Raw genomic sequence first — 16,474 nt, 5'->3', positions numbered from 1 at the left:
GACCGGAGAAAATCTGCCACTTCCTTACAGAGCCCCTCCACCAACACACACGAACGTGCACATGACCAATGAGGGCACGAGATAAGTTTGTGCACAGATGGAAGGCTGACAGGCAGGTAGGCCATCCAGTTATTTTAGCCGGGCCGGCTAAAATGATTGGTCGTGCTTTTTACAGTATTACGGCTTCCACAGATGATATTTTTTTATGGATTTTTTGTCAAAGCACTTAAGATATTCATTGCTATCGGATGTTAAGAGCATTCCATGGAATATAACAAAAAGTGTATCTTAAACTTACATAGGCTACCCTACCTTTAAGTGATGATAAAATGAATTCTGCTTCCAAAAAATACTCTTTCACAAAAGTTTTAACCAAACTAATTACATTTTAAGATTAAAAGCAAGAAACGACAAATGGTTCTACCTTTATTGGCCTTGAACTTCTTTTATGCCTTTTCTTTCTTAGTAGTTTTTCCCGGTCCTGGGAAAAAAGAAACAGGATAAAACAGCACTGTAAGAAGAGTTTTTCTCTCTTCTCTTTCAAAATAAATACGAAGAAAACCAACTCAATGACACCAATGACTCAATATACTACAGAATCTGTTCATTGCTGCTGAATAAAACATGGCTTTTATACAAAAACGTCCTTATAAGTAATTAGTTGAATTATTGATGACCCAGAAATCTTAGATTCTCACACTTTTAGATATATTAATTTATGCAAAACATGCAAGAAGAAAACAAGGTGTCTCACTATACTGTGAATTATTCATTCTACTTTTTTTAGTTTTTTTAACATAAGGGTAAAGTTGCATCACATTTCAACAGAAGCTCAGGATTAACCCCCTTGACCCTAACTGCCAACTATACAAATACTGCGTGATCCTGCTAAACAGCGTCCTCATTAAATCAGTGTAAACTTACTCTTGTCAGCTCATCAATTATGTTTTGTTGCTCCAGGACTTGGAGCTTGAGGAAGGCTATTTCCTGGTCATCGTGTGCTTGGTCCAGGTCATTCAGAGACTTTAGCTTCTTCAGTGGAGGATGGGAGCTGATCTTCTCCTTCTGCAGACACACAGCACACATATTTACCATAACCTTGTCTAAATCAGTCTGTCCCTGTTGACAAACCAAATACTTCATGCATATGTGATGCAGATGTGACTTTGTGCTGACCATCTCATTGTTCTCCCTGGACAGGATCTTGAGTTTGTCCTCTAGCTTCTGGATCGTCTGAGTCAAATCATCATTCCTCTTACTCATCAGCTTGTTCCTGTCCAGCAGTGGCTTGGACTGTTTCTCTGACTCTCGAACTCGCTTCAGCTGGTGGTGAGAAAGGGGCTTATGAATATACAGTAAATCTGGACTGACATGTGAAAGATAAAAGCTTGGAGATTTGAAGGAAATGCAGAAATATGAAGATAAACGAGGGAAGAAAGAGAATGCATAAGGTTCATGTTCTTTAAGTGAATCATTTGGTCATACCAGCTCATTCCTCTCATCCACCAGCAGTGAGTTGCGGTCCTCTAATTTGCGTACTGTCGAGTTGAGATCAGCAAGACGCCTTTGGTTTCTCCTTAAGTCCTGAAACAAACAAACCGTTTATTATTTAACATATCTGGAGTGTTTTACAACAAAATTGCCATATCTGTAAACTTTTAATTGCTTAAACTCATGAATATTACATCGAAATCAGATGAATGTTCACACTAACAGTCATGAGTTGACACGCTTTCAATGTGGCAATTGACTGAAACATTATTTTGATACTGAGCTGATCATGGGACTTCGACAAATCATTGATTAAACGCTGCTCACATATCTCATGCTTCTGGCAAATTTGAGGGTGCACAAAACTAATCCTGTGCGCCATTCAGTCTGTACGTGAACCTTTCCACTCAATCATGTGAGCACTGCTCTCTTAACTTGCATATCATCATAACTGTCTGACTTTACTGTATAACCTAAGCTAAGAAAGGACGCAGCCACATCCTGATGTCAAAGCATCTTTTCTAATGTCAAAATCCCTAATAGCAAAGATTAGAATATATATCTCTGTCGGATCCAATTGGCAACAATATCACTTTTAAAGGCGCCCTATTATGCTCATTTTCAGGTTTCATATTTGTATTTTGTGCTTTACTGTGACATGCTTCCATGCTTCAATATTCAAAAAGCGCTATTTTTTCCCCATATTGCTGTGCTGCAGGACCTCTTTTTAGCCTTTGTCTGAAACCAGAGCCCAGTCTATTATGATTGGTCAACCGCCTGGAGATGTTACGCCCCTTAGCCTATCACGTCCAATGTGTTGGAGCACTAACCAATAGAAGCGCAAGTGTTCAATAGTGATGTCACTGTGTTACGGCATTGTTTGTGAGAGAAACTCCCTCTGGCATGAACTGGGATTTTAGCCTTTGCAGACCATTTACATGCACAAAAACCTGTATAACACACTAAAGGAAAGCGTAAACCCCAAAAAGCATAATAGAGCCCCTTTAAAGGACACAGAGCTTTCAGTTTGAGCCCAAGATTCGGAGATTTAGGCCCAATCCCAAACCACTCCCTCAATCCTACCCCTCCGTGATGGAGTGAACTCCGTCTGTAGCCACACTCGCAGCTCAACGAGGCTCCCTCCTGTCAGATGGAGGGAGTAAATACAGCAGCAAGCTTTGGGACGGCCTCCCCTCTCTCCGGCAGAAACAGGAAATGCCGTAACTGTATGTAACAACGGCTTCAAATCAGCATCTCTTTGACAAAAAGTTTAAATGAATAACTCAAATAAAACTCCAAACATCTTTCATTGTGTTTCAAAGCTATTTTGGTTTTAAACCTGATGTTTATAAGCTTCTTAGTTTTTGCAACGGTCTGTAAATATACACAACTTTATAATAAAATGCACACATTTACCTTTTTCTAGACTAAACACAGGTATGATCCTAAGTTAAAAACATATGAGGTTATCATGAGGTTGTTAACATCGCAGTTTATCAGTGGATGTTTGCTGGAACTACTTGTAAACAGCGTGTTTCCTGACGGACACACACAGCGTTGAGACCGGTCAGGTAGAGACCGGTCTCAAGTCAGCACCGCTGCAGACTCGCTGTTTGAGGGCTTGATAGCCCACTCCCCCTCCACACTCGTTGCTTTGGAACAGCCCTCAATATGGCGGACCCTCCGCGTGAACGCGCAAACGGAGGGGTAGGGTGTAGGGCAGTGTTTCTCAAACTTTTTCATACCAAGGACCACTTAACCAATAAAAAAACACTCGCAGACCACCTAACTCCACAAATATCCCAAAACACATCGTTTTACTAGAAAACAGATTATAAATCGCCTGACAATGGTACAAACAAGTAGCAACATGTGTGACGAAGGTGTTGCCCTGGGCTTTATCATGCAATAGAAAGTGAAACTTAAGCTCCTTCCATTGCGGAAATATTCCCGCGAGAGTGCGGAAAACGTAAATGTATTTATTTATTTCAAATGTGAAATGTTACCAATATACTCACGGACCACTAGGGCGCGGTCACGGACCACCAGTGGTCCGCGGACCACACTTTGAGAAGCACTGGGGGTAGGGTGTAGGGGGCGGTTTGGGAATGGGCCTCAGACTGCCAAAATTGAGCTTATAGCATTTCTTTGTCAAATGGAGTTACACAAAATGTCATGCATGCTCAAATAATTTGTTACAAAACCATGGCACATTGCAACTTAGCTACAAATTGATATTCAAGAGCTAAAACAAAGGGGAAAGAATAGGGTTTAAGAAGTAGGAAGGCTTCCAGTTCTCACTCAAATTAAAAGTATTATCTAAATATTTGATATGATTACATGGAGCATGGAACTTCTCCCTGCTCTTCCTCTCTACTTACTGGGCTACCACAGTGCTCAGCTCCATCTCCAGCTCTGCCGGGAATCTCTCTTTTGGGGCTTCCCAGGCCGCACTCAGCCTCCTTCACCAGGAACAGCTGGTCGTCCAGAGCTTCCTTCTGGAACTGCAGCTTCTGCAAGAAACCCGCCGTTGAATCCAGTTCCTTCTCCAGAGCAAAGATGCAGCGATCTTTAGATTTGATTTCATCCACCTATAGTGAGGAAGAAGGACATCATTAAGTACTGACGTAACTTGGTTCTGTTGAACAGAGTCTCTTATTTCCGGTGTTACACTGCTATAGCTAAATGTTATCATTTAAATAAAAATAAAAGACAGTGAATATGTTGACAATGAAAGTACTCAAAAGAATATAAATATGTAACATTGTCCGGCTCTGCCTTTTTTCAGTTTCTTGTTATTGGTAATTGTAAGTACAAGCTGACATATTTTTATTATCAGGATAGTTTTTCTACTTAAAGTGAGACAAAATAAGCAAATTAAACATTATTCAAAATGTTTTGCAACACCATATTAGGACAGCAGTACATATGACTAGTAGGTAGACACTACAGGCACAATATACAGAGACTGTGGTGTGATGAATTTAATCCAAAAGTAATCAATGTCCTTCCAAATAAATAAATATTACATATCAAATTGCTTTCTCGTAAATTTGTGATTTTAGGATTTACTAGAAAATTATTTGCAGAATACATTTAAATAATAAATAAATAATACTGACTGAATGAAAATAGACAAGCTTTAAGATTATACCTCAGTACACATGAAATAGAAATGAAGCTGAAAATAAAATCTACTACACTATGCTCAATCCCTGCATGAATATTCAACAAGCACAGTGGTCCTAATTCATATTTTGGCCAATGGACACATATCGGTTCAGTATTTAATCATTTGGTCGCGGTGACTGTGCCTACCAGTCTGCGGATGTCCTTCTCAGAGTCCCACTTGATCTTAGAGATCTGCTCCTGGTGCTGCTGGTGCTCCACCCGCAGGTCGCCAGCCTTCATCTTGTCGGACTGGATCATGTTGCTGAGAGCCTCGTCCGTCTGCTTCTTCAGAGACTTCAGCTCCAATATCTCCTGCAGGAGCTTCACCCTCTCCACGTCGAAGAAGCGGCGAGCATCCTCCTTGGCTTCCATAGTCAGGGCTGTCCGCACCTGGAAGAAGCAGGCGGGCAAAAAGAAAGGTTTTCATGTGCGGGGATTTCCACAGAAAGGAAATATGAGTAATGGTTTTTTATTTATAGCGGAACTGTTCTTCAGAAGGGAGGCTGGTTATCCTGAGCCAATCCCATCTTTCCTGGCTTTAGCCCAGAGATGGCAAAAGTACACACATCCTTTACTCAAAAGCACCTCTGTGTGTCTTCAGGACCACATTGCCATGACGACACACACATGCAGACTCAATAGGTGAAAACAATACCAGCGTTGCTTTAGCAGCTGGTAATAATGGCTCTGAATTAGCTAAGAGTGACAGTTTGAAAAGTATGCAATTACCTAATTCATTATCTCTTATGCGCTAACCTATTATTTAATGTGCTTCAAAAGGACATAATGACTGTCGGCAGTGTAAACATCTTTGTTACATCTTTTGTAAAATGGATGTGTGTGATCTGCAGATTGGTGGCCATTGAGAGTTTGTTTCTGTAGTTTTACAAAAACTTTACAGATTTGACATATTTGGCACTGGTTTTAAATATGCAAAGGCCTCTAACTTTGTTGTGATGGCAGCATTTATTTGCTGTGTCCCCATTTAGCCACATATGGCTAATGTGTTTATTTATTATTTGTGGGGCAATTTAAATTTGTGTTATTTATCTTTTTTTTTTTCAAGATTTAAATGAAGCTCAGCGCAAGTTCTTTCAGGAAGACTGGGTGTATATACATTCACTCTGTAGCTGTATATAATCAGCTCATCACAGGCGTTCTCTTTAACCTATTACATTTCACCTCATTCTCCAGCAGCCAATCACCGTGCTGCAGCCACACTTTAAAATGGTTCTCCTCTCTCCTGCAGTCAACTGTGATTTCAGGTGTTCATGCACCTTATCATATGGCATATGTCAATAAATGTTCAAACTAAATGAATTCTCTCCTGATTGAAACATCATGTGTTGAAATAAACAACTGCAGTTCAAAATAAAAGTGAATTGCCTAATATTTTTGTTGTGGAATTCATTAATTTCTTTCTTTAAAGGCAAAAACATGAAAAAGCTAAAAAAAAACAACAACTATTGAATACAATAATTTCACTTAATTTATAAATGGTTAAAAAAAACGTGTGTTCACAATGATGGTAATTAAGTATATACAACTTAAAATTCCTTTTAAATCATACGGTAACACAAGTTTGAACAACTTAATTTTTGGAGTAATCAACTTAAAAACGTGTGTTCACAATGATGGTAATTAAGTACATACAACTTCAAATTCCTTTTAAATCATGTGGTAAAACTAGTCGGAACAACTTAATTTTGTGAGTAATCAACTTGAAAACATGTGTTTATGCTACCAATTATTAAGTAAGTGGTAATTTAAAACACCTCTGATTGTAGAGGAAAAGCCTTCTCCCCTAACTCAAATAACTTTGTTGCTTTAAGACAATTTCATTAGAAGTTGTCTTAACTCAATAAACATTGATACAAACTGTTGCGTTGATTTTCTTTGTTGAGCCAAAGCATTTGTTTTTAGAGTGTATCTTCACTCCCTTTTCTTAGTCTCACCTTCTCTCCGCTGCCATCGCGCATGGCGTTCAGAGACGCTTTGAGCCTCTGGTTCTCCTGGTCTTTGATTTTGGCGTGGCGGGCCAGCTCCAGCTCATGTTGCCGTGTCAGGTTTTCCCTGAGAGCCTGGAGCTCTTTTAACTTCTCCTCGTGCCACTTGGCCCGCTGCTCCGTCATCATGGCAGTGTGACGGTGCTGCTCCTGCTCCCGCACCCGCTTCACCTCCTGGAGCTTGTCGCGCTCTAGTTTGCTTACCTTTGAGAGGAGCGACAGAGGAAGAGAAAAGAGGAATTAGGTTTCCGTTTTATTGTACTCCAAGTAGGAATCACGCTCTGTGATTTACGTAGTTGAGGTTATAAGGGCCCGTTGTGGACTTGATGAGTTGTGCATTTTGACCACCCTCAGCAACATTTGTATTCAGCTTAATATATAAACAGGGGGAAAAAATGCCTTAAATCATGAAGAGGAGGGATGTTCCTCCTGCACTTTGTCCTCCTGAAATGTCCCTGTAAGGAATGAATAAAGTATATCTTCTTCTTCTTTCTTCTTCTTAAGGACAACATAATGATTGTTAAGATGGTGTCAATGTACCAAATGTAATAGTGTCTTGTTCTAACTTAACGTAAATCATCCACTAGTTTTCTACATGCAAAACACAGTACATCGAGTACAAAATGTACCATTTTGTATAACGTCAATATTCAACCTTATTCAACCTGATCTGCCTACTGTAAAGGACTAAAGAGGGACACTACATTTCAAGCATGTTATATAGAGAGGCTGTGCATTAACTCAACATAACATGCATGCTGTACCATACATGTAGGATGTCGAGACATAGGCATGCCAGTCACAACATTTACTCGAACCTTAAACCTAAATCTTAACTTTTTTTGGACCTGAAGTTATAGTCTTGCTTTCAAAAAAAAGAATTAAGGTTTCAAATCTACAATCGTTGAAACATTCAGAGGAAATGTATGTATTTAGATGATTAACAGTACCTTGCATTTTTCTTGGTGTAGTTCTATCTGAATGTCAGTCAGCTTGGACCTGAGGTCTTCATTGGCTGCCTGTAGGGCAGAGATGAGCGCTTCAGGCTTCTCGCTCTTCGTACGCCCTTTCTTGGCCATTGAGTCAAATACTAGAGGGGCTCTTCTAAAGCTTTCATTGAGACTTCACAGAAACTTTCCAAGGCGCTCCAATGGTTTCCAGTTCCTCCTCTTCCTCATTCTCCTATGAGAAAAAAAGGCTTGGGGGTTGGAGGAGACACAAGGAGAGACAGAATGAGACAGATTTACTTGGCACAGTATTCCTTTGAGCTATATGCGGATAACAGCATGCTAACATGCTCAAATTGATAGCATTTGGATGTTTTCTGTTAGATTTTTGGATGGTATAATATTCATGATCACCTACTTAGCATGCTTCTAATTTCTGCTAAAGGCCAGCAATTTAAGGCAACATTGGCCATCCAAACCTCTGACTGAACTGTTGGCAGACTAGTTGCATTTTGGGTATTGTAGGTGCAAGTTTTTATGAGGAAGAAAAATGCATGTAATACAAAATAAAATCTCCCTCTTACATCTGTTATATAAGTACAATGCACATGTACAATGAAGATTTCTTTGAAGGGATCATCAACGTAATAAGAATTTATCCTGTGGGGAACATGAATGTCAGGGAATCACAAGATTCGATCAGACGAAGGAAACCTCGTCAATGTATAAACAAAAAAACTAAGGCTGTCGAGTTATTTTTTTTTAACGCCACTAATTTTTTTAACGTGTGATTAACGCATGTGTATTTGTCCTCGGCCCGCCCCGTAGTTTCAGAGCCCAAAGGCTTGACGTTGTTGTTGTTGTTGTTGTTGTTGTTGTTGTTGTTGTTGTTGTTGTTGTTGTTGTTGTTGTTGCTGTTGTTGTTGTTAGTTGAATGGTGGGAGATTCTAGCGAGAGATATGGATACAAAAAAAGGTGTTTTAAACAGCAAGCCAAGCCCACAGCTGATGCTGACAGCCCCGCTCCTGCCGCTCGCTTGTGGCAGACCACGCTTGAAAGTTTGTCGGGGAGATGCCTGGACACTTCTACGAGCAGCAAGCTTTTAACAGCGATAGCTAAATGGTTGGCTACAGCTTAACATTGTGGAGGACGAGGGGCTGCGTTAGATCATTCGGATCGTATCCAACGTGTCGACTGCACATCACAGCGCATTATTTTGACCCACAGTGGTTCCCACTGTGGGTCAAAATAATGCGCTGTAATGTGCAGTCGACACGTTGCATGAGACGTTCCGTCTCATGCTTTGACTGAAGATGAAGACAGAGGAGCGGCATTTTGCTGACAACTGTAAACAGGCTTGTCTGTTTGAGCAACTGGCTCAGTGCAAAGAAGTAGACAGGGTTGGGAGAGAGTGTAAGAGAGAGAGAGAGAGAGAGAGAGAGAGAGGTTCCAGGTTGTTGTGTTGAGAATATTCAGGATAATATTTGTCATTGTTCAAATGATAATAAACAAACATTTGCATAAAGCATATTTGTCCACTCATATGTTGATAAGAGTATTAAAAACTTGAAAAATATTCCTCTAAGGTACATTTAGAACAGATAAAAAAATGTGCGATTAATTTGCGATTGATCGCGATTAACTATGGACATCATGCGATTAATCCCAATTAAATATTTTAATCGACTGACAGCCCTAAAAAAAAACCTTAGGCTCAAAATGCTCAGCTGAACGGTAATTAAGGGAAAGGTTGGCACAAATAGCATCACCTAGTTTCCTAGATTAAATTCTATAAATTATTGTCAAATCATTCGGTTTCTGAATCTGTTATACAGGAGCATGGCGTCTTTAATTTCAAGAAATTATTACAAATGCACATTAAAAAGCGACCTCAAATAAATTCTCTCCAACAGCATTAAGCAATATCACAACATCCTGCCATTACATGGCACCACAAAGATGAGGTCAATAATAGTGTATGAATGTGTGCAAGAATTATCTCGGAGAGACACACAAAGATAACAGATAAACTTTGACTAGCACTTCTAATAACACTTATAAACATAGTAGCAGACCAAATTGTGTATTAACATCTGTATGAGAAAACATCCAAAGGCAAACGTAAAATCCTTGGATAAATTAGCTTAAAGTTAAAGAAGGGCCATTAGGGTAATGTAAAGGACCAAATAATCTACTCTGCTATGTTGCAATGCCTTGTTCATATACCGTAGCTCAGAATGTGGACTTGGTCAGAATGTGTGACATACCAAGAGAATGTTTTTAGTTTTTTTTAAACAAATGGTTGTCTGGGTATGTAATTAGAGGTAATCCTTCATTCCCTAGTATTTGCCTTTTCTACCTGCACTGCTTGCGGTCAGCTGAAAGCCAAGGACCTACTGTGAATGACAATTAGGGATTCGGGGATAACACCCTTAAACAATGTATTAGACCGTTATCATTTTGGTTGTCATGGGAAGGAGGTTCTTCGTATGGGAACCACTTGCAATTATCCATAGATTGCCTCTCATCATTTAAAAATCAGCCTGCATTTCCACAGTGTTGGAGTGTGCATAGCTTCAACTTGCTGCTGATACTTAATATGAGAGGGAGTTGTAATATCTCTCATTGTATACAGTATTGGAGCCATTATGGCATGGCCCACAAGGGAAGTGCCGTTTACATGCTTTAAAAGTAGGTGCCTTTTTAGCATAGCTCTCCCCGACCTACACATAAACCCAATTCCAATCCGGCCTCTTCACCCTTTTCTTACCCACTTCTACTCCGTTTGCAAATTTCGCACGGAGGGTCCTCAACATTGAGCACTGTTCCAAATCAATTATCTGGGAGTGGAAGTGGGTTATAAAACCTTCCAACAGAGAGTCAGCATCGGTCCCATCTCAGCCTGCTGCAGTGTCTGACAACGTGTCATGCTGCATACGTCATGAAACAAGCTGTGTATACAAATAGTTCCTTAGCACCATTTATTACTAAGCTGTGCAAACTAAGAATAAGTTAAACTGTCTTACAGATGTTAAGAAATTAAAGATTAATATTGTATTATTAATAGTTTACTTATGATCCTATATAGCCGTGTCTAGTCTAGAAAACGGTAGACGTGTGATTGTACAGTGTTGTATATTTACAATATTTGTACAAATACCTAGACGCTCATTCACTAGAGTCTAGACAACCGGAAGATTGCTGCTGTATTTACAACCTAAACGTTAAAGGAGATTCAGCAGTGAGTGTGACTACAGACGGAGGTCACTCTAGATCTTACATTTTTGGCGAGGTTTAGACTACAGAGTAGGGCTGAACGGTATACCGTGTCATGGCGATAACCGCGATATGCCCATGCGCGATATTCACACCGCAGGGACGTGCGGTTTTATTAATTTGTTTTTAAAATGCTAACGCACTTTAGCACATAATTCTAAATAAAGATACCCTTATTACTTATCGAAACTGCACATACAATATATCCGATTAAAGCTGAGACTCCACAGATGATTTAAGTATAGTATCTAAGCGATCCGATCTCGCAACAGGGGAAGCAAACACAGACATCACAACACGTACCTTTTACGGAGCTTTTACGGGAGATCGTCTCACCGTAGCTGTCAATCTGATCAAAAGACGTGTTCAATGGCATTACAACGAGAAAAAACGCGGCTGAATCGGTTGATCCATAGGTTGATAATGTATCTGTGGCTTTGAAGCAATTGTTTATAATCCATAATTTCATTTTTATGTAAAAAATGGAGCACAAAAGTTAGCTACTAATGGTAGCCACCAGAGTGTATGCAGCTTCCAGTTTTGGCTACGCGTCACTCTCACTCCTTATTTGGTAATGTGTGTGTGTTAGACTCTTATTATAGGTTCTTATTATACATCCATGGTTAGAATGCGCTGGACTGCCGCTTAGCCAAGCCCTGAAGCAGCAGCCACTCTGGTAGCTACCATTAGCAGCTAACTTTTGTGCTCCGATTTTTAAATAAAAAAGGAATTATGGATTATAAACAATTGCTTGAAAGCCACAGATACATTATCAACCTATGGATCAACCGATTCAGCCGCGTTTTTTCTCGTTTTAATGCCATTGAACACGTCTTTTGATCAGGTTGACAGCTACGGTGAGACATCTCCCCTAGAAGCTACGTAAAGGTCCGTGTTGTGATGTCTGTGTTTGCTTCCCCTGTCCGAGTTCGGATCACTCAGTGATGATACTATATACCTAAATAATCTGTGGAACCTCAGCTTTAATCGGATATCTTGTATGTGCAGCTACGATAAGTAATAATGGTACTTTTATCTTGAGTTCTGTGCCAAAGTGCGTTAGCATTTTTCGCTCAGGGGTCATTTAGATGCTTCTTATGAGACTTGTGTTTTGTTTTGGTAAAAATGGTTTGTATTGTCAATTAGCTGAGATTACTTCCGTTAATCTGGTATAACACATTAATAGGTTCTTAAATATTAAGATCCCCTGAGACACAGTGTCTTAAAAAAACAAGTAAAGTACCCGCCGGGACTTTAGGGCTTAACAGGTTACAAAAAAAACGCAATATATACCGCAGGGGGGGGGGGGGGAAATCGCGATGTCCGTTTTTTTCAATATCGTGCAGCCCTACTACAGAGTGCTTCAATTTGTCCTCAGTGCTTATTTTGTAATGTTATTTTTAAAGAGCAGTGTGTGTCCAGCACATAAATAACATAGAAGCAATCAATGGCACTTGGCACAGATACATGCAGAGGCACTTTCATTTGCTATTAGTGTCACGGATCGAACCACAAATGCTGTGCTTACTGGTTGGCTACAATAAGGAGGTTGGGCACAGTGTGACTGTATTATTGATTAATTACCAAATGGCAAAACAAATGTAACCGACACTATTCCTGTAACTGCTGCTTTACCATACCTACAGTAGGGTACAAGTTAGAGTATATTATCATTAAGAAACTCTGACTTACAAGATGTGACTCCCTTTGTGATCTGCTATCAGATTTAGAGAACAAACACTGCACAACTTACCACTTGTTAGACTAAATAAGATGTCATGGTATCATTTTATTTTGAATCCACCATTTTTTACTAATCATTTCCAAGAAAGGAAGTGATATGTTACTGTAGTCAAAAGAAGAGGGTTCCTAGACAGGACTGTGTCATTTACTTTTTGAGTAATTATTGTGAAAAAGTGTTTGAATTTAGATTTATTTCAAAGGAATTCATCTTGTGATCAACACGTACTCTATAAACTCTACCCAGCTATATAGCACAATTTCCCGGTTCTTCCTAAACACCTAGCTTAGTGAGCGTATCCTTACTATGTGAACTGCCTAAATTTGTCATATTATCCCTACAATAAAGTTCCATAGTTAAAATATTATCTTTATACGCTATACTTCATAAGAAAAATACTTTAAGACTGTGGATATGGCAGTTGCACACCACACGTTGCACATTATGAGATGCATTGAGCTTAAGTGTATTTCAATTGATTTAATTCACATTATAGACAGTGATGCTATGAGTGCTGCTTGAAGGCTTTCGGAAAGTCGTACAGTATATCAATGACTTTGAAGCTTTAATGCTGTAAAAACAGTCATTTATCAGGGTTCATGACATTTGTTTGAAGTATTTACAGACCTGATGAATATAGTGTGTGCTTGTTGATATCAGTTGCTCATTTGTTTGTTGGTATAATATGTATTCTTAACAAATGATTTACAATGTTAATAAACTGCAAACACTTTGGCAGTGACAGGGTAACACTAATGACATAAATAACCAAATAAAGCTTCAGGTTAACTTCACCTACAGTGTTGTCTTTCTTATACCTTGAATGTTTCTTTTTCAAACGTAGGCTTAACATTTGGGCACAGTATAGCTATAATACCAACTATGTTTTCCAAGCATTTAGTATATAATTTTCCAAATTATTTAATTAGTCATTTAGCCTACTGTTTATTAATTAAAAGGTCAGTTTTTGAAAGTGTGTCGCTCTAAAATCATATCCTTTTCCGTGTTCCTGTGATGTACTTTTTCTGAACTCAAAGTGAACAAACTCAGTGGAAAATCTATTTTGTGCGACAGAATAATGATAAACATTATAGGATTATAGTTTGGGATTCAAATGTACTATGATTTAGCCTAAAAAATAGTTTAAATCAACTTTTGAAATAACATAATAGCTAGGTACAGTTTGTCCGCATTAAACCATCTGACTCAAAGACTTCAACATTAATTATTGTCCCGCAGAAATTATGTTTACAATTGCACAAAGGATAATAATAACTGGCATAGGCAAATAGTCGCCATTGAACAGATCTGTTTCTTTTTTGTAGTAACTTCAATTAATATTGTAGTTGCTTTTGAAGAAGCCCAGACTTTTGGCGCCACTTCCTAATGTAAGGCACCTTATTAAAGATATAACTAATGGTTTCTTAATGGTTGATTATTCATTTAGTTATGCTTTATAGATAAACATTTAGGTTGCCAGGATGTTTAAAATCTCTTTTGTTGATATTTATCCTTACAATTTTATTTCCGTTTTCCTAAATTATTATATTTTGTTGTCAGTATTGTATTTTCATTCTGCTGGTCATGCAACAATATTTACAGCAAATTGTTTTAAGAGTATGGTGTAAAAGTGATGATTCACTGATTCATCTTCAACCACCTTGGACTAGCCATTAATACACCACCACCATGTGAAGCCAATCACAACTCAGCATGAACACTAAGACAGTATTAACCTACAAACCATCCACAGCAGTGTGGTTTGTCCTGAAGGGGAAGACTAAATATGAATCTGCTGTGAGCCAATCTGATTACTGTCATATTTCATTTTCAGACTACACAGAGAAATAATCCGCTGGCTGGTCAAATGAGCATAACAGAGCCGCAGACAGGCATCATGGGAAATACAGGGTCATGTACCGGATGTTGCCTCAACTGTCTAACCAATTTTGATTTGCATTTCTATTTATAAATGTGTTACTTTAACTGTTGTTCATACTGCTCTGTGGAACCATATCTAATGTTAGGGTTAGGATAATGGTTAGATCACAAGATGCAAGGAATATCTTGTCTAAAATAAACATTTGGAATCAACTGGTTTCTTAAATAGCAGCTAATATATAATAATAAGGCTTAAATCTGAGCTGATCATTCTTAGATGCAACACTGCAAAAGTGTACTTTGTAATATGTATCTCACAGACAACATGGTTCTTGTAGTACATACATTTAGAAGCCACAACAATTGACCGTATTTAGTTTGCAAAACATTTCACAGCTACACTTTTACAATAACATAACAACAAACTCTGAAGCAAACGATCATTACATGATTGTGAACGGTTGATTGCACTAATTTCATTATGGGAAACAGACTGGCATTACAGTACTCAACATACAGTATTTCATAGAAAACCATCACCATATACAGCACCTTTCCAAAACTAACATAATCGGTGAACATCACGAAATGACAAACTATATAAAAAAGAAGATTTGTGTTCCCTTACACAACACGCCCTGTAGATGTCTAAACACCCAGCAGCTAAAGAGTGCAGTACTAGCTTATCCCACAAGGAATAGCACCATCTGACAAAACTGAAGACCAATAAATATGGACACGAGTCAAATAAATTGCTAGCCTCATGCCAGAAAGGGTTTAAAAAGCTGAATCTTGCTAAAGCTGGTTATAATATATTTCTGAGAAAAAGTCATTTATGTCATTTATTGAAATATAACTAAAATTACCCTAAAAGGAAACGTGCAAAAATAATACATTAATTAAATCCAACATTATGAGAATTAATTGAAAAGATTGAAAGTTGATACAATTTGTGCATATAGTAAGATGGCAGGATGGCACGCAACATACACATTGTGTATTTGTGTAAACCTATTTTTGCCGAATACTCTTTATTGCTTTAAATTATGGCCAACTGAAAAATGCAAGTCAAATATTCATTGCTTTGTTTGATTACCATTAACATAATAAATAAATATTTGTGTCTTTAGCTGTTTAGATATTTGACATTTCTTGCCAGCTAGTCAGAAACACTCTGTCTGCCATTTGGTGCTGAGCAGGGTGGTACATTAGAACTTCTAACTGAAAACAAATGCCTGCTGCTGCTTAAAAGGAGGTTGATAAGTGCAGTGAGAGTGATACATACAGTGTAATTCCAGTCTGTAAAATCAAATCCATTAGCTACTGAAAAAGAAATGGAAAAGCACGAAGGAGCTGCAGAGTTGAATGATAATTCTCTCTCTTATGCAGCACACTGGCACCATGACCCACTTTTGACTCCTCAGACGTCAATTTTGGGGGTAGGCGCTGGATTTTCCAGACACAGAGTACCAGGAATGGATCACAGAAATGCAAACGCTGCTGCTGTTGACTGTCAGCTAAAGTCTGATGGCCCTCTGGGGTCTTAGGGTAAAAGCCATTAATACATTTTTGTTGGGTTTTAAAAATAAAAAAATGAATTCTCTTTTAAAGATTTAAATTGTTCATGAAAAGTTGGTCTGCTACAATGCTACATTTAGTAACATCATATCATTTTTGTTAAGTCTGGCTTGCTCACTAATATTCCATTTACACATTTCATTAAAACAATTAAAGAGCTGGCTTCTGTATTCCACCAAGTATCAATTTTCATTAATAGTAGGGTATTGAAATGTAAAAAAACATGTTTAACTTACTAGACTGGACATAAGTGGATATCCTCTGTTCTGATCATAAACAAAAGTTGTTGGGTTGTGTCGTTTTTATATAACCAAATGTATTTTAAATCAGGACCTACCATCTGTCATCCACTACATTACATTACATTGCATTTAGCTGACGCT

General features: G+C 38.4%; 1 protein-coding gene across 2 annotated transcripts in view; it reads right to left on the bottom strand.

The window, feature by feature from the left end:
* Positions 1-16,474, bottom strand: part of jakmip2 (janus kinase and microtubule interacting protein 2) — a 32,289-nt gene that overhangs the window by 13,532 nt on the left and 2,283 nt on the right. For both annotated transcript variants that reach the window (XM_034206604.1, XM_034206605.1), the window contains exons 2-9: positions 7,619-7,866; positions 6,618-6,872; positions 4,810-5,052; positions 3,873-4,082; positions 1,486-1,584; positions 1,177-1,323; positions 925-1,065; positions 425-481 (exon numbers count right to left, since the gene is read on the bottom strand). In XM_034206604.1, coding sequence (XP_034062495.1) covers positions 425-481; positions 925-1,065; positions 1,177-1,323; positions 1,486-1,584; positions 3,873-4,082; positions 4,810-5,052; positions 6,618-6,872; positions 7,619-7,747 — 1,281 coding nt within the window. In that variant the 5' untranslated portion in view covers positions 7,748-7,866. The remainder of the gene's footprint in view (positions 1-424; positions 482-924; positions 1,066-1,176; positions 1,324-1,485; positions 1,585-3,872; positions 4,083-4,809; positions 5,053-6,617; positions 6,873-7,618; positions 7,867-16,474) is intronic.

This window comes from Gymnodraco acuticeps, unplaced genomic scaffold (assembly GCF_902827175.1).
Source record: "Gymnodraco acuticeps unplaced genomic scaffold, fGymAcu1.1, whole genome shotgun sequence".
Classification (NCBI taxonomy): domain Eukaryota; kingdom Metazoa; phylum Chordata; class Actinopteri; order Perciformes; family Bathydraconidae; genus Gymnodraco; species Gymnodraco acuticeps.
The sequence above is the reverse complement of the archived record's forward strand: the minus strand, read 5'-3'. Positions and strand labels throughout refer to the sequence as shown.